At 36.5% G+C, this 18,803-nt stretch overlaps 1 protein-coding gene across 1 annotated transcript in view; it reads left to right on the forward strand.

Moving 5' to 3' along the window:
- Positions 1–18,803, forward strand: part of ZBBX (zinc finger B-box domain containing) — a 113,314-nt gene that overhangs the window by 83,643 nt on the left and 10,868 nt on the right. The window contains exons 15-18 of the mRNA XM_029938746.1: positions 1,864–2,171; positions 5,522–5,675; positions 6,434–6,550; positions 14,182–14,427. Of these exons, the coding sequence (XP_029794606.1) occupies positions 1,864–2,171; positions 5,522–5,675; positions 6,434–6,550; positions 14,182–14,427 (825 nt within the window). The remainder of the gene's footprint in view (positions 1–1,863; positions 2,172–5,521; positions 5,676–6,433; positions 6,551–14,181; positions 14,428–18,803) is intronic.

Raw genomic sequence — 18,803 nt, forward strand, 5'->3', positions numbered from 1 at the left:
ATCTTGACCTTGTATCCTGCAATCTTGAAATAATCACTTATTAGTTCCAGAAGTTTTTTTGTTGATTCAGATTCTGTACATAAACAATCATGTCATCTGTGAACAAAATTAGATTCTTTTCTTTCTTCCCAATTTATATACTTATTTTTTTTCTTGTTTTATTGCATTAGCTGTAACTTCTAGAATGATTTTTGGAAAGGAGTTGTAAGAGGGCACATCCTTGACATGTTCCTGATCTTAGGGTTAAAGCATCTAGTTTATCATCATGAGGTATGATGTTAACTATAGGGCTTTTTTTTATAGATAGTCTTTATCAAGTTGAAGAAGTTCCCTTTTATTTCTGGTTTGCATCTATTGATATGATCTTGTGATTTTTCTTCTTTAGCCTGTTGATGTGATAGATTAGATTAATTTTCAAATGTTGAACCAAGATCTCTAATTTTTATGACTTAATGGGACTTCCATTTAAAAGACTAAATTAACTCATACCTCTATTTTCTGCATCAGATTTTAAAGATTAATAAAAAGGCTGCCTTGTCACCTCTTCAGCAGCAGTGGAATTCTGCAATCTTGCAAAAATATTACAGAATTTAGTTGTAGACATGTACATCTAGAAAATGGCATCTCTTTTTATACCAAAAACTCAAGTAACTTCTGATCAAGTTTAGGAGGAAAATACAGCATTATTATGCAAGTTTCATTACGTTGAATAGCGTTTATAAAGTTTTTTTTGTAAAAGTATTTTTATGATGTAAAAATTACTGCCTTTCTTCTAGTACTTGTGTGATTTAAGAGGTGATAGTTGTTGGAAATGGAAGTTCTAAACACTATGTGTAATTGCCCAGCTATACAAACATTTGATTGCAATGAGTAAGTCCTCTGGGTAGCAAGGCAGAATTTATATCACTGGAGAGTATTTTAGTCATAGCCTTTACTATTTTATACCATCTATTTATAGAGATAAGATATTTATGTTGGAAAGAGCATAGGGACAATCAGATGAAGCTATATTCAATCTGGATAATGATATACATATTTTCATTTAAAATGAATGCAGTATGGTGCAAAAATTGTTAAAGAATTTTTATTCTTTATAAAATTTCGACCAGTGTTTCACAATCCTGGCTGCACATTATAATCACCTGAAGAACTTGGCAGGGTTGGAGGGGAGGTACAGAAACAGTGCTTAAATGCTACTCCCAGTGTCTGGTTTAATTGGTTTGGGGTCAGGCCCATACATTGACAAGTTTAAAGAGTACCTTCAGATGATTCCATTGTGCACCCAGGTTGAAAACCAATGATCTAAACCAACTCCCTGATTTAAAGCAGACATAATGAGGTGGTGACTAATATAATCTTGCTCATTTTGTAGCTTTCCAGAGGCAGGTGCCCCAGCTTAAACATTATTTTGTCCCCTAACTGGTACTGATGTTTCATCTGGCAGATTTCCCTTTGCCCTCACCTCATCACTAAGCATTCTAAGGAAGAGAAAGAAAATGTGAAAATAAGGTTCTCTCTATTATTTTTCTTAAATTGCTGTTGCAAAAGTTGAGTGAGAGAGGATGTAGGAAATTGGGAATTGAACCACAGCCTGAAATAAAAATGTGCATCAATTTCAAAATTTCATTACAAAATAAAATCTTGGCTCCTTCCATTAGTCTAGCTCATTAAGGGTTGAATGTATCAGTAAATTATGATTATCATTCATGAACATAATCAAAGGAAAAGTATTTTAGCAGTGAGATTTCAGTAAAGAAATGTTGACAAAATAGTGCTTATTGATAAAAGTTTATACCAAAGAAGTTTTTATTTATTAACAGTTTAATCAGTTTATTTAACCTTGTAAATAATTGTTTTCAACAGCAGGATCTTCAGATACAAAATTTGACACCATGGTGGATCCTGATATTTATTCTCCTGCCATTGAAAAATTAGGGGAAAGCAGCTTTTTTGAAAGAAATTTCAAGGAGAAAACTATAGATACGGAAAGTAATCAAAAGTCTGATGATTCCTGCATGCCACTTGAGAGCAAGGATTCTTTGCCAAGTCTAGGTTTAGAAAAACCTTCCATTAAGGAGCAATTATCTCAGGACATCAAAGAATCCTTGGAATTTCGCAATCTGCAGGAGAGGCCAAACCCTGAAGATTCTACAACTACAGAGTCACCACTGGTAAATCTCTATTTTGTTATGTTAAAAATGCTGTATTAAATGTCATAAGACACAATATATTCTTAAGCATTACTACCTATTGAAGTTAAAATGTGCTATCTTATATTATCATGAGATAGTTAAGAATGACTCATATGGGAAAGAATGTTAGTTATTGGACAAATTCTAATACGGTAAATGCCATTGCAACAAACAGTTTCCTATGACAAATAATACTTTAAGGCCCACCTCACGTACCATAATAAGAGAGCTGTTACATTTCTATGAAATTTATTATAATGAATAATTTAGTATAATAAATCCTTTCTAGCTTTTTAGTGTATAGTCCCTGGTTTAAATGAAATAAATGCAGATAGGTAGCTAGAACCAGTTTTTGTGGCTTACTGTAAGTATAAGGTTTTGAAGATAATTTCTTCAAAAACATGGCTAATAAAGATATAGGGATTTAGTTTTCATTTCACCTTAGAGGAAAAGTAAAGTAGCTCATTGTTGCATTATTGCCAAGTTTTGAAACTATATTTGAATCTCTGTTCTATATATTAAAAATCTTAGGTAATCCTGATTACCTAATACTTTTTTTGGAAATTAAGCAAGTCAAATATTTGAACAACCCTTCAAAGTCATATGAAATGAATCTCCACGATGTCTAAACTGACGGGGAACCAAAAACTTGGAAGAATGAATGTTGAGCCACCACCACTTTTACTGGGGGAATTGGATTTTTGTGCTCACTTTGTTATGGGTCTTATTACCTTTTTAAGTGCAAAATTGGGCTGAGATCTTTGCGAACACTTGGGATCCCTAGACATCTTCTGAGCCACTGAAGGACTACGTGGGAGACATACTAACAGATGCAACAAGAGGAAGGGCAGCTGACTTCTGTGACTTCTGCAGAGGGCCTGGGTCAGGTCCATAAAACATCTTCCCTGAAAAACGGAAATCTTGGAATTTCATTGAGCATAGGTTTACAGTGTAAGGATACATTTCTTACTTAGAAGTGCCAAGCCAACAAATTAACATTAATTTTAATCCATGTCTATTGATACCCTAATATGTCTGCCAAAAGAACTCCATTACCTTCTAGAAGACATTCCCATGATTTAGCCAATAATAGATTCTCAAAAGTAAAGCCTCATCACAGATGAGCTTTTCCTCCTCCTCTCCCAACGAAGAAAACAATCATAGAATGAAAGTCTAATTTTCTGGTGTCCATGTGGTGTCATGGGGAGGGCTAGCTGGCCACCTGCACGTGCAGTGTTCTATGCTGTGGGAGAGAAATCCTGAGCCGATGGACCCCAGTTCTTTTATACTGAGTGCAGGCCGACCGGATCTTTGCCCTAGGGGGAGGTGTTGTCTTTGGTAACCTAATAAAAGACATTTGGTCCAAATTCACAGATATGTAATCTGTGGTAACTTGTATAATGGAAAGCAATCTAGCACTTAAAATGAATGAAATAGAACTGTTTTTATTTACATGGATACATCTCAAAAATAGGACATAAAAATTTAAATATAAAAGGACACCTAGAGATAAGTCAGTATTTTTTGAAACATTTAAGACAAATGTAACTTTTTATGGATACATTCAGATCCAGTAGTCAAAAACATGCATCAGAACAGAATATGTCCACTTCAATACAATAATACAATTAGCTCTAAAGACTATTTTTTTGGTATGGATATCTGAAAAAAATATTTTAAATTACTGATATTAACTGTATGATCAAGTCATATTCTATGTAATGTATATATATTCAAAGTATTTCATAATTAAAATTGAAATGTTATAAAGCTACTAATCATATTTTCATCCCTTATACTACACTTGTTAAAAAAACTGGTAAATGATCATGTCATAGAGAATGGTGCCTTATATACAGTGGTAGAATCAACTTTATTTTCATCCCTGATGACTAGACACGAGCCCTTTTTTTTTTTTTTTTTTTTTTTTACTGCCCCAGGTAGAAGTCATTTCTTGAGCAGAGACTACTTAAAATTTTTTTTTGCTGCAGTAGAAAGCTTAAGAGTGATCAGTAGGGGCAATTTTTAGCAGTAGAATTTCTGGACTCCCCCATGGGTGCAAGATAGTTCATCTTGCACTTCAGTTTTCAGATACGGAGTCCTTCATAAAGGTGGAATCTATGGAATCAAGTAGTAGCAAGTTGTAGAGCAGCAGCAGTGGGGTAGGATAGGGTGGCAGAGAGAACATGGTCTAGTTAGGAGCCCTTAGTTCTGGCTCTGAAACCACCAGTAGTTAACATTGTGAGTTTGGGAAACAAGCAAGCAACCCCCCTTTCTTTGTTCTTATCTGTCAACTGATGCTTTAAAAAAATGTTCCAGAGTGGCAGTTGTCTAATCCAAGTAAGAGCTGCTCTAAAGCTGGAGGGTGCCTTAAATTGGTGATGAGAGTCTGGGAGGGCCAGGGAAGATGCCATGGGTAGAGACAACTTGGACTTGTCTTTGAAGGAGATGCTTTATCAGTCACTATATTTGTTTTGCAATATTTTATCATTTATATGACTTATAAATTTGTATAGGGTTGTAATACATTTTATGTTGTTTACTCCCTTCAAACAGACTGCTCTTGGACATTAATTGGGACCTTTAGGGAGCTGTTAAATACTGAGAGCACTGATTATATGTTAAGCCCATCTAGAGTCTCACTTCTGAATCTCTAATCTGTTTCTTATTAGATTCATGTATGTTTTAGTCCCATTAATATTCTTTCCTAAGATGAAAGCATATCATAAAATCAATTCATAGTGGGGGGAGAATAAGTCTACTCTTCAAATCAGCCAGAACCTAATTCTACTAATTACTAGCTGTATAAACTTCTCAAGTTACTTCACTCACTCTTGCCTCAGTTTCCTACATGCATGTTTGCTTCACAGTAAGTATTTTGTTAACTTGGGTTTTGTCTATGACCAGATCCATTCTCTGGGTATTCTACTTTCATCTTTGAAATTAGTTTCTATACCGGCAGAGATACTAATGCAAAACTGCAGACAGCATATAGGGGACATTGTGTTTTTCAGAGTGACTTATACACAAAGACACTAAGGGAAGAAAATAAAAGAAAGGAGAAAAGAAAACATGATTTTGTTTTGTGAACTTCTGTCTTCCTTGGATTGATGGCAACTTTCAGACAATTACTATGTTGTGGTTTATATATTTTTCCAAACTTTTACTACATATAAATATTGTGTTAGTTATTATCTATGTCTTCACTACTAGACCCTAAATTTGATGGGGGCAGAATCTGCCAAGAACAAAGTAGATGCTCAATGAATGAATGTGCTGCTTTGTGTTGATGAGATAAACTTAATTTTGTTGAATATTTTGTTTCCTAGTTGTTACGAGAAATAGCCCTCAGAAGTAAGCCTATAACTGAACAATACCAAGGACTTGAAAGATTCTTTGTTTTTGATAAAAATGAAAGACTCAACTTACTTACTTCTCATAGTTTAGAATGCAACTATTCCAGTACTAGGATTACAATTGCAGGTAAATTCAGACATGAAATCAGATGGCCTGGGGACCAACCTAACCATTTTATGACACTTTTTTTTTTAAACAGTTCGTCCTCATTTTAGGAAGTACTGGGTAATTCTGTTCAATTAATAAGGTCATTTTTTTCTTCTCTAGCTGAAATTATTAACCCTCTGTGAATTGCTGCATATTTGCATTTGAGGCTACTATCAGAATGTGAGAGAACATGACTATAATGAGACTGAGGAGACATTATTTTTAAAATTTAGAATGTAGCCCTTACTAAATAGTGAAAGAGAAATTCTTTGAATAACTTCATTAACTGTTAAGTATTGTGTGATGATTCTTAAATACCATCTTAAAAACAATCTCAAAATCTCAAGATCTGTGAGATTTCTAAGAAATATCTGTAGTTTCCTTCTGAAAGTTACTGATATTCTTCGATTTCCTAAGAATTCAAATGTGTTTATTCATGTACAAACTATTACACTTCATGTCGTATTGTTACATGCTTGAGAAAATATTTGTTCCTATTCAAAGGTGTGTATGCAATATCTTTGCAACTTGTAGTTTATTTCTTTTTGTTAAGCTATGCAAATCTAATGTTGTGTGTTGTATAATTATGAGATTGTCTCTTTAATATATGCCTCACTGTTATGAATGGTCCTTTCTTAGCTAAATATTATCCAGTAAGGCAGCAAACAAAATAAAGCAATAACATGGATTTCTCTCCTTTTCAAGATTGAAATTAGTTTGCACTTTTTCCATTTCAGGAGACAGAGAGTGGATGCCAGGCCACAGCGTGAGTGCGTCTGCTGATCACGCAGTTGTCTTGGACGTTGTGCAGAGAGCCCGGAGCCCATCCACAAGCAGAACACAGCAGATGAGGGGTGAGATCACCGGAAGGCCACGGCCCCATTTTGATGACTCACTGTGTTTTTAGTTTGTCTCTAAGCACTTTTCTAGGTACCTGAAAATTAGTCTTTGCAGTTTCATAGTGTAAACCTACTCATTTTAAGTGGCTGTCTTAATTTTCGCCTCCAAAACAAAAAAAACCCAAGAGTAGTCCTGATTCTTCTCAAAAGCATGAGTTAAGTCTTAGTTATTTTTGCAACAGTGCATTAATGAATACTATTTTTTAAGTGTAGCTCAGGGTATGTTGTGTCTTTTGAACAGTTCTTATACATACTCAGTTTCATTACACTTTCAGGAAACTATTTGTACTAGGCACTGGGCCACCCAGGTGCCTCACTTGGTTCATAGTATGATCGGACATAGCCATTTGTGAAAAGAATTATTTAGGTTAAGACTGCTGCTTGTACACTGCTAGGAGTCTACCCAAGGGATACAGGAGTGCTGATGCATAGGGGCACATGTACGCCAATATGCATAGCAGCACTGTCAACAATAGCCAGATCATGGCAAGAGTCAAATGTCCATCAACTGACAAATGGATCAAGAAGATGTGGTTCTTATATACAATGGAATAGAAGGGAAAGAATGAAATCTGGCCATTTGTAGCAACATGGATGGAACTCAAGGGTTTTATGCTAAGCAAAATAAGTCAGGCAGAGAAAGACAGATACCACATGTTTTCACTCATATGTGGAACAGGAAAAACTTAACAGAGGACCATAGGGAAGGGGAAAGGGAAAGAATAGTTAATGAGAGGGAGGGAAACAAACCATGAGACTCTTAAATACTGAGAACAAACAGGGTTGATGAGAGGGGTAGGAGAGAGGGAAATGGGTGATGGGCATGGAGGAGGGCACTTGTTGGGATGAGCACTGGATGTTATATGGAAACCTACTTGACAATAAACTCTAATAAAAAAATAAATAACTATTTAAAAAACCAAAAAAAACCCAGATTGCTGCTTGTAGTTGTGATTAAGATACCTCATTTCTAAACGTAGTGCTAAATGTGTTAACCCTGGAATCTTGATTTCAGTTCAACTCCATTCTCTAACCAAGATACCTGCAAGATTGTCTATAGGATAACTCTTTAGACGTGTTGAGTCTCATGGTAATATTTTCCTAGAGAGTATATGCAGAGAATTTTGAAATCATTAAAATCAGTAGTTTTATTAGATCATTACTGGTGTCCAGTAATACCTGCTGCAGTCAGTTTGCTTTATGCTGAATGCTATGTGAGGTTGCTGTTGACAACTGATGAATGAAGGCCGTTTCTACAGACATGTGTTGAGTGTGTCCTCACGAAGCCAGGGCCCCAGGGAAAAGGGTTGCATGAGTCATGTCCCTCACCTTCGGGGACTCACAGGTTTGGGAGGAACACTTGACAAAAGGGGTTATTTACCTTCGTTTGAGGGCCATCTGCAAGCCAGAAATTTAATTACATGTGATTTTTCCAAATATGCAAAATTGATATGTCTCTCTTGCCCTAAATCCTATGACTAAAATTCCTTGGCTAGCTTAGATCCTTTCTATACACATTTATATTGGGAATATGTCAGATTTAAAAGGTTGGGATTTTTTTTTTGTTTTGTTTTGATTTTTAGTGGAAAAACCATCCATAAATGTTTTTTGGCTCTGTAGTTAGGTACCTCTTCTCACATTAAAGTCTCGAGCAGCTTCAAAGATTCTAGTTGCTTCCTTCTGAGGCACTCAAAAAAACTTTTTTTTTTTTTTAACAAATTCACATGCATGCCATGAGGAATTTGTTACTAAGACAAATCTTTATAAATAAGTAGCCAAATGCCTTTAAGTATCAATTTGGAGTGATCCCTTGAGATCAATAATTTACTCTCTGAAACATCTGTAGGAGTACTTACTTTAGGCCAGGCACTGCCGGACACCGGTGATGCAGAGTAAACCCTGGTCCCTGCAGTCCGAGGGCTTGGAGTCTACTGCAGAGGCTCTCAACGCTAGTGTCAGCCCAGTCACCCGGGAAACCTCCTGTAACAGGGATTTCTCGGCCTCGTTCTTTTGTTTAAAAAATTTTTAATGTTTCTTTATTTTTGAGAGACAGAGTGCAAGCAGGGGAGGGACAGAGAGAGAGGGGGACGCAGAATCCAAGACAGGCTCCAGGCTCTGAACTGTCAGCACAGAGCTAGACACAGGGCTCAAGCCCACAAACCGTGAGATCATGACCTGAGCCGAAGTCAGATACCCAACCGACTGAGCCATCCAGGCGATCCTCGACCTCATTCTTAAGATTCTGATGTATTAAACCTGAGATGGGGTCTAGGAATTGGCATATATTTTATCAGCAATACCATGTTATGCTACTGTATTAGTCCAAAAATCATACCTAGGGAAAACTGCTATATAAAGACATAAATACATAAATGACCCTATATAAAGTGCACATCTAATAAAAGGACATACTTTTGGAGACTGACAGGAGATTAAAAATAGTACATGTGGTCAGTTATACCATTCCATTTTAGGAATGGAGATGGTAACGTAATTGCTTTGCCATTGAAAAGTGTTGATCATCAAAGTGTGAGGGACTAGGTGACTATTCAGCTGAATCTAAAAAAATGAATAAGATTTACCATTGAAGGGCAGAGGGATATGACTTTCTGAATAGAAGCAGTGGCCTGAAATAAAACTAAAAATCTCTTGGCTACGCCGCTAGTTACCGAAATCTTATTTTCTGAACTGATGCCAGCGTATAAAGGAATTCTTCTGTAAGATTTTTTAAGTTCGTGAATGTAAAAATACGATAGCTGTGAAATACAGCTGTGTTTAGCAGCAAGCCCACTGATCCTCCCCTGCGTCTGCCAAAGCCTCCCCCTCTCCCACCCCATCTTCCTGTCTCTGCACAAACACAGAAGCCTGGGGAAGTCTCCACGTCAGGAGCCATCTTGCCGCTCTCTGACCCACCGCAGCCTGTTCATCCCTGGAGCCTGCTGATTTCAGTTCTAATCTTGATCCTAAATCCAGCCGCTTCCATGGTTATTGCCCACGATGAGCCCAATCCAGTTGTCCATCGTCTCTCGTTTGTCTCTCAATTTCACTTTTTGCCTTTTCCTGAAAACAAGTTTCCATAATTAATTTCCATTAAATTCTACTGTGTATAGCCCATGAGTGAATTGTTCAGTCATAAAATTGTTTATAGTTTATAGGGAGCTGATCATATTTTCTGTAAACTTAAATCATAAATTGCATCTTGTCAATCTCCTGCTTAAAAGCCTCATATAGTTTCATAGAAAGCAGGAAAAAAATGGTTTCCTTCCTTCCAGGCATCACGCAGGGGCCCTGAACTGGCCCCGCCCGTGGCCTCTAGCCCCAGTGTCTCCCACATGGCCACCGTGCTGGCTTTCTTCTTGTTGTCACACGGGCCGTGCTCCCTCTGGCTTGTTAGCTCTTTCCTCCACCCTGGGATAGTCTGCAGCCTCTTTCTTCATCTTCACCCCCTTTTTCATATGAATGATTTTTTTCTAATTTTTCCATCTCAGCCCAAATGCTGCCTCCTTAGAGAGGCCTTTGAACACCCCCCCTCCGCCCCCTTGGCAATCTACTCTCTTGAGACCCGCAATCATGTTTGCCTTCTTCTGTCCTTCTCATAGAACCAATTACCAGATGAAATCATTTTATTTGTTTATTTTCTGCCCATCCTTAGTTGGAATGAAAGCAAGGACTCAGCCCATCATTTCACTGGTGTGTCCTCAGTGATAGAACAGAGCCTGGCCTTTTGTCAGTGCTCAGCAAGAGTGCATGAGCGCGGCAGCGTAGCAGGACTCTGTGTTAGTTTATAGTACTGAAGGGCAGGAGCAATGTCTCATTCAGTTTTGAGACCCGGATCCTGACACAGTGCCTGACAATTTTAGGATTTGACACATGATTTTGTCATTTAATTAGATTAGGTATTAATTCAGAGGTTCTCAGAGTTAGAGGGGACTTAGGACATCATTCTGTCCAACTCCTAATTTTCAGGTGAAAATATGAATTTCCTATCTCAGGTCACAAGGGGATTTCTAATTGAGTGAGACTAGACAGGTGTTCCCCACTGTAGCCTGCTTTCTGCTAACCCATGCTGCTAAATAAAATGTCCTCATGGGTGTGAGAACTCAGAGAAAATACATTTTTATTTTTTATGTACAAACTCTTAGTAATTTATACAGTGGAGCAAGAATATCAAAAGACATTAATGTTTTGAAACCTTTATTCAGGAATAAAACAGTGGCTCTTGCTCAGATGTTATTTGTAATTGAAGCGCTAGGCAAAAAGCGTGTTGCTCTACTTATGTTTCATCCAGTTCTAATGTTTTCATTTAGGATAGCAATGACAATTATCGGTTAAATACTTTTCAGTATTTATGATTTGTGTTTTCACATCCATGTCAGCATTCTTATGCCCTTTGATAGAGCGCAGAGTGCCCTTCTCTTTTTGCTTTCCGATATTTGCTGTGGTCTCATTAGTGGTCATAGAGCATATATTCTTTAGCTAATACCAAGGACAATTTCCTTAGTTATTTTTAGAGTATAATTGTCGTCAGTGGTAATTTCTAGTTTCCTAAGATTACACTGCCAGTCATGGCACAAGTTACTCCAAAAGGAATTATTTTTTTTTTAATTTTTTGTTTTTAACATTTATTTATCTTTGAGAGACAGAGAGAGACATCACGAGCAGGGGAGGGGCAGAGAGAGAGGGATACACAGAATCAGAAGGAGGCTTCAGGCTCTGAGCTGTCAGCACAGAGCCCGATGTGGGGCTCGAACCCACAAACTGTGAGATCATGACCTGAGCTGAAGTTGGACGCTCAACCGACTGAGCCACCCAGGCGCCCCACTCCAAAAGGAATTCTTATGTTTATAATCTACAAACTGGACTTTAAAAAAAAATCATGGAATGATCCCTTCAATCATGACGTTTTTCACTAGTGCCAGTCTTTTTTTTTTTTTTTTTTTAGGTTTATTTTGAGAGAGAGAGACAGAAAAAGCGAGTGGGGGAGGGACAAAGAGAGAGGGAGAGGAAGAATCCCAAGCAGGCTCTGCACTATCAGGGCGGAGCCTGACCTGGGGCTTGAACTCACCAAGTGTGACATCATTACTTGAGCCGAAACCAAGAGTTGGACGCTTAGCTGACAGAGACACCCAGGCGCCTTATCATTAGTGCCAGTCTCAATGGCGTTTCAAATCCTAACCCTGGCAATAATTAATAAGTTTGCATGCTAATAAGCTTATAGAGAGAATGATGTACTCACCTAAATAAACAAGAGAAAAGGAATAAAATTAAGGACCAGATTGAAACTTCCTCTGTCTCTTTCTATGTTTCAGGTACTTTAAATTCTACTTTATGCATATTTTCCATTAAAATAATGGTCTTTTTGCTGCATGCTAAGCATAAGTCTGACCCACCCCAGTGTACTTTTTTTTCCTCAATTGGGATCAATTAACCTCTAATACTCTGGCAATCAGATGTTGTTACAAGAGTTTGGCAAGTGTTTGTGTTCTTCTGAATTTTCTGAAGGGCACCTACATTATGTTAAATTTTTCTCAACTCATATTTACCTGTGTTCTTCCTCATAACGTCTTCCATTTGTTTTATTTTATTTAAATTTTGTAATATTTATTTTTGAGAGAGAATGACAGAGCATGGGTGAGGGAGGGGCAGAGAGGAAGACACAGAATCCCAAGCAGGCTCCAGGCTCTGAGCTGTCAGCACAGAGCCTGACATTGGGCTCAAATTCACAGACCTGTGAGGTCATGACCTGAGCCGAAGTCGGATGCTCAAAAAACGAAGCCACCCAGGTGTCCTTATTTGTTTTATATGAATCAGAGGTCTTCATTCCTCTAAATCTTAATTGACTGGGACACAGCCCAATACAGGTAGAAAGGTGGATTTTTCTCCATAGATGTAGAAGTTTCAGTGCGTACAGTTCAATTACTGTTATATTCACGGATCTGTGCTTCTCTGATTGCTGTGCTTACTACTGCTTTCTTATATAGGAACGGCACGTTTGCTTTTGGGTTGCTTTTTTTGTATTATGTATTGTTATGTATTTGTTTACCTTATGTATTATGTAGTTTTATGGATTCTAGGTAAAAGTGGAAATTATTTCCAAATTCTAGTCATTAAAGTAATCCACAGGGATATTTACATTTACTCATCTTAAAACATAGACACATTTTTGTCAGTAACTTTTCTTCAGAATTGTTTCTGTGTGCACAGACACAAAAAGGTCAGAACCTTATTTTAATTTATTCATAATTTCTTTCCAACAAAAAATGTTTTCAAAATTGATTTCTGAAATGTTCATTAAAATTGGTGCCCTTTGGGACTTACCTTAGTCAGTTTTAATTGCTTAAATAATTACATTAGGATGCCTCTGAGGGTACTAGCTACATTCCAAGTAGATTTTTAAGTTTAAAAAAAAGACAAACTCAATAGTCATTAAATGTTTAATACATGACAACTACACCTGTAGTTACTCTTCTGAATCTTACATTTTTCATTCAGCCGAGTGGGCATAATGTTATAATGGAGTATGTTCAGGCAAATCATGATTTTCATGATAATGATAATAGTACTTCTTTAAAGAATATAATATTTTACACAAAACCAATTTTTAGTAAGTGAATACAAGGTTATCTTATAAATTATTTATGTTTAATATATATATTTATTTAAATCTGAATAGTGATTTAGTGCACATAAAAATATACCTGCACTATTAATTTCTAAGTTTGTACTTTGAATATTCCCTTGGCCTTCATTAAAGACTCTTGTGAGCAGTACCAAAAGATATCTATGTCTATATATCTATATTTATATGTCTATCTCCATATATCTATATCTACATATCTGTATCTATATATCTATTATCTATTTATCTATAGTTAATTTATGGTAGTGTAAGGTTTGAAAGGATTTTTTTCCTTTTATGAAAGAAACACACATGTTGAAGAAACCAACTATATCAGCCTTTGAAATAGGTCAAGACAAAGTTGTGACTGCCTTAGTGGAACAACGTAAGAGCCTGAGTTAGATCTCCATTTCTGGAACTTTTCTACTAATGTGGCCTATAAAGCAACAGAGAATGAATTCATATTTAGGAAAATAAGGAAAATGATCTCAATTTCTTTAAAGCCTATATTTTTCTAAAAGATTTTGCATACTAATATCTTGTCTCCATATTTGTTTTAATAGAAGAATGTTAAGCACCATCAAATAAAATTCACTAGGGAGAGGTGCCTTGTCTGTTCCATGGGTTTTTTCTCTTACAAGGCGGAGTGTGGTATTATCCTAGAATTTAAGAAACAGGGCAGAGTTTGGGATGGCTATGGGTTAGATTAGAAGATTGGATAGATTAGATGAATTGTTCTGGAATTGACTTGGTTTACAGAAGTTTTGCTTTAATATTAAAATTAGCTTGTCTTTTTCTGAATAGGAGAAAAAAAAGGTAGAGAAAAATGACCCTAACGTGTTATTTATGACCTAGGGAAAGGAACTTGGGATTAACTGCTCTAGGTTCAAGGAGCTGGCATTTTGTATCTTTACGGGTTCATTCAGAAATTTTTAAAGGATTGATTTATTTATTTTTTCCATTTTAGGCCATATATCACAGAGATCTTCAACAGCAAATTTACCCTTTTCCAACTCTGTTAAAAAAAGCTCCAGTTGCCTTTTCTCTTCCCATCCTCGATCAAGAAGTGCAGCTGTTCGATCATTATCTAGAGCTGCTTCTGAAATTTCAGAAACTGAATATATTGATATGACTGACCACACTGAACCTTTCTTAGATGGCATTGCTGATCACCAAACCTTAGACAGTTTGGAAAAAGAATTAAATCTTGCAGGTAATGCTTTTTTTTTTTTTTTTTCCACTGTAGACAATGTTAACTCTGCCTTCTGCTTGATTCTCTATATCATCCTCCGAGAAAACAAGGCTTTCCCTTTCCTTTATATAACCATTAGCCTTTGTATGTGTTTCCTTGGATGCCCCTAACGTCTCCCTGAGAATGTTACTAAATGGGTGGACTCCCACACCAGAGATGGCCCCGTTAGCTACATAGTACACAGTTAAAATGTGGCACAAGGAGGGGTGCTTGGGTGGCTCAGTCAGTTAAGTGTCCAACTTTGGCTCAGGTTGATTTTGTGGTTCTCGAGTTCAAGCCCCACCTTGGGCTCTGTGCTGACAGCTCAGAGCCTGGAGTCTGCTTCAGATTCTGTGTCTCCCTCTCTCTGTGCCTCTCCCCTGCTCACACTGTGTCTCTGTTTACAAAAATGTTTTTAAAAACGTGGCATAAGGAACTCCATGTGGGTAAGATGTAATTTTTTTCTCCTTTCTACAAAGCTGTGGAGTGTCTAATCTCTGTAGTTTTATGAAAGACACTGCCCAGCACCCTTGTTGGAGAATTGAACTGTTAGATCTTTTAAAGCATTATTTGGCAAGCTTCAGTGTGGGATATTTTTAAAATGCAGATTTTGGGGTGGGGCCCAGTATTCTGCACATCTGACCAGTACCCAGTTGATGCCAGTGCAACTGGTTGGCAAATCAGTTTGAGGAGAAATTATACTTATGCATTCCCTTTCCTAACTCTCAATGGTCATAGTCTGTAGTCTAGCAAGGCAGAGCCTACAAGGGCCTGGTTCAGTAACAGACGTCAGGAATCCTCGTAATTTTCATCAGGAAATTGTTCATGCAGTTGTGGATGCTGCACATCCAAGAGGCGGCCCAGAAGCTTCCACATGTGCTTGCTTTTCGGTTTTGTGTTTGGTTGGTTGGTTGGTTGGTTGGTTTTTAGTGATACCCTCCTCTGTTTACCTCAGAATAAAAACTTTGCTATTTGCATAAAAAGAACATATCTTGGTTTTGAAAAATTCAATACCAAAAAAATACTAAATGGGAAGCCAAAATCCTCACAAAATCCAACCCTCTGAAAGCAACCATATTATTTGATGAACAAATATTATTATTTTATACATCTGTTTATATCATGAGTATACATATAAAAATACGTAGAAGGGTGAATAGATTGAAGGAAAGATAGCAGTAATTTTATAAGAAACAGATTTAGACTCTAGATATTTTAAAATAATTATATATTTACTTAATTTAATGAAAGATAAATTGGAATGAAACTAAAGGAAATTGTATATTTCAGATAAGTATTTTTTTACCACAAGAATATTAAGGTGAACTATATGAAATCACTTTTTGTAGACAAGAAACAGTGGGATGTTGGCAGTTTTATATAGTGTGTGTTGTACTTTTGTATGAATATCCCTTTAAACATTAAGAAAAAGATAAAAAAGAAATAGTAAGCAATCAAGGCCATTTATAATTATATATGATTTAGCTTTAGACAATAATGATGAAATCCCTATAATAAAGATGAAGACTTATTTGTTGGGTTTTTTAACCACATGTGATTATAAACAATGTTGAATACATTGTTATTATAGTTACAATTTTTCATTTTTTAAAGTTTCCTTTTATTTCCGTTTTCTTACTGAAAATTCATAAAGATTAAACGATCAATACCAGCATTTTTATTTTGGCTTTCCAATTTTGAGCCTTTTATTTTAAATATATTTGTTAACGTTTTACTTTACTTTTGAGAGAGAGGCAGAGGACAGTGTGAGGGGGATGGGGCAGAGTGAGAGAGAGACAGAATCTGAAGCAGGCTCCAGGCTCTGAGCTGTCAGCCCAGAGCCTGAATTGAGGCTCAAATCCATGAACTATGAGATAGATCATGATCTGAGCTGAAGTTGGACACTTAACTGACTGAGCCACCCAGGTACCCCTTGAGCCTTTTTAAAAATTCATTTCTAGAAGATTCGATTGTGACATTCTGGAGGATTTGTTTCATTTTTATGGCTGATTCACAAGTCAGCTAGATTAATCTAATGGATCACATTTTCCCCCCACTGCACTTAGTAGACATTTCTCCACTGTCTTCTGTGCGTCATTTTGGTGCAAGTTAGTACTTTGCAGTTTTTCCATTTAACTTTGGTTGAATTTAATTGTGTTTTTCACTCCAGGTAGAGCTCATGGTAGTTCTTTTATTCAAGTTCTTTCATGTTTGAGAATGTGTGCTTCCTTATATTTCAATGGCAAATTGGCTGAGGGTAATACACTTGGGTCATTTGTTTATAAACCTTGTACATATTGATTCACTGTTATCAGGGCCTGAATTTTGTTATGAAGTAATCTGAGGTCACCTTGATTTTTTTCCTCACTCTCTTTCTTGCATGTGACAGAATTTTTTCCTGAATGGATGTTTGAAGAATTTTGTCTTAATCTTTGAAGTCCAACAACAGGACCAGGAATGTGTTTCAATATCAACAATTCAGCATTTCTTAAAGCAGAGGGCTCTCTTTCTGTCTGTAGAAAAAAATTGCTCCTTATTTTCATAGAAATTTTCTGCTGTTTATTTGAATTGCTTTTCTGTTCCATTTGGGATTATCCTATTCTGTCTATGTTGGCTCTTCTTTGTACAGTGTATTTACTTACATTTTCTTCAACTCTTTTAACTTATTTTTATTTTCCTTTTCATTTACTACTTTATCTTCAGTTTGTCTTCTATGTTGAGATTTTAATTTTTAGATACAGTTATAATCCATTCTTTGTTGATTGATTTAATATCTTAGTTTTCTAAAGGTATTGCTTTGATATTGTTGGAGATTTTTACCTTGATGTATTATAAACTTATGGAAACTTTGCAAGCATGCAAGAAAAGTACAAGGAAAGTGCCTGGGTGGCTCAGTCAGTTGAGTGTCCAGCTTCAGCTCAGGTCATAATCTCATGGTTTATGAGTTTGAGTCCCGCATTGGGCTCTGTGCTGATGACTCAGAGCCTGGAGCCTGCTTCAGATTCTGTATCTCCCTCTCTCTCTTCCCTTCCCCCACTGCCTCTCTCCTTATCTCTCAAAAATAAATAAACATTAAAAATATTAAAGAATAGTACAAGGAACTACTGTATAGTCTTTACTGAATTCACCACCTGTTTGTCTTTTGCCCTATTGGATATATGTGTGCGCGCACACACACACACACACACACACACACACACACACACAGAGTTCTTTTTTGTGAACCATTTAAGAGGAAGTTATAAACATTATGAGCCTTGATCAAAAAATTACTTCAATGTAAAAAAAGCACATCAATCAGTGTGTGTTACCCATGAACAGGGACATTCTCTCAAGGATCATAATACAATGATCGAAATCAGGAAATTTAACATTGATACAATATGATTTTCTAGTCCACAGTGCCTATCTAATTTTTAAAATTTGTCTCAGTGGTGTTCATTATAGCTTGTTTTTTTCTGGTACTGGATCCAATCCAGGAACTGGTGACCACTGAACATTTTTTTTTCTTGTTAGCATCTGACATACTGTTGTTTGTTTGGAATTAGTTTTGCTGTTTTTAATTAATAAAATTTTATTGAAGCCTGATTCACTTACAATAATGTTGTAGTTTCAGTGTGTTTCTCTCATTTCTATTTCATGGCTGAATAATATTCTGCTGTGTGTGTGTGTGTGTGTGTGTGTGTGTGTGTGTGACATCTTTATGCATTCATGTTATTCATGGGCACTCAGGTAGCTTCTATATCCTGGCTATCGTAAATAATGCTGCAATGAACATAGTGGTGCAGATACCTCTTTAAACTGGTGTTTTCATTTTATTCAGGTAAATATCCAGAAATGAAATAGTACAGTAGTTATATTTTTTAATTTTTTTGAGGAACTACCATATTGCTTTTCATAGTAGTTGCACCAATTTACATTCCCAACAACAGTGTACAAGGGTTTCCTTGGTTTCCTTTTCTCCATATCCTCACCAACACTTGTTTTTGTTTTTGTTTTTGTTTGGTCTTTTTGATACTCGCCAATCTGAAAGGTGATATATCATTGTGGTTTTGGTTTGCATTTGCCTGGTGTTGTTTCATGTGTTTGTTGTCCCTCTGTTTGTCCACTTGGAGAAATGTCTGTTTGGGTCCTCTGCTCATTTTTTAAATGTGTTGTTTTGTTTTGTTTTTAACTTTAAAAAAATGCTTATTTATTTATTTATGAGAAAGAGATCAGGAAAGGGGCAGAGAGAGGGGAAGACAGAGAGTCCCAAGCAGCCTCTGCACTGTCAGCACAGAGCCTGACCCAAGGCTTGATCCCATGAGCTGTGAGATCATGACCTGAGCCAAAACCAAGAGCTGCATGCTTAATGTACT

The sequence above is a fragment of the Suricata suricatta genome, chromosome 5 (genome assembly GCF_006229205.1).
Source record: "Suricata suricatta isolate VVHF042 chromosome 5, meerkat_22Aug2017_6uvM2_HiC, whole genome shotgun sequence".
Classification (NCBI taxonomy): Eukaryota; Metazoa; Chordata; class Mammalia; order Carnivora; family Herpestidae; genus Suricata; species Suricata suricatta.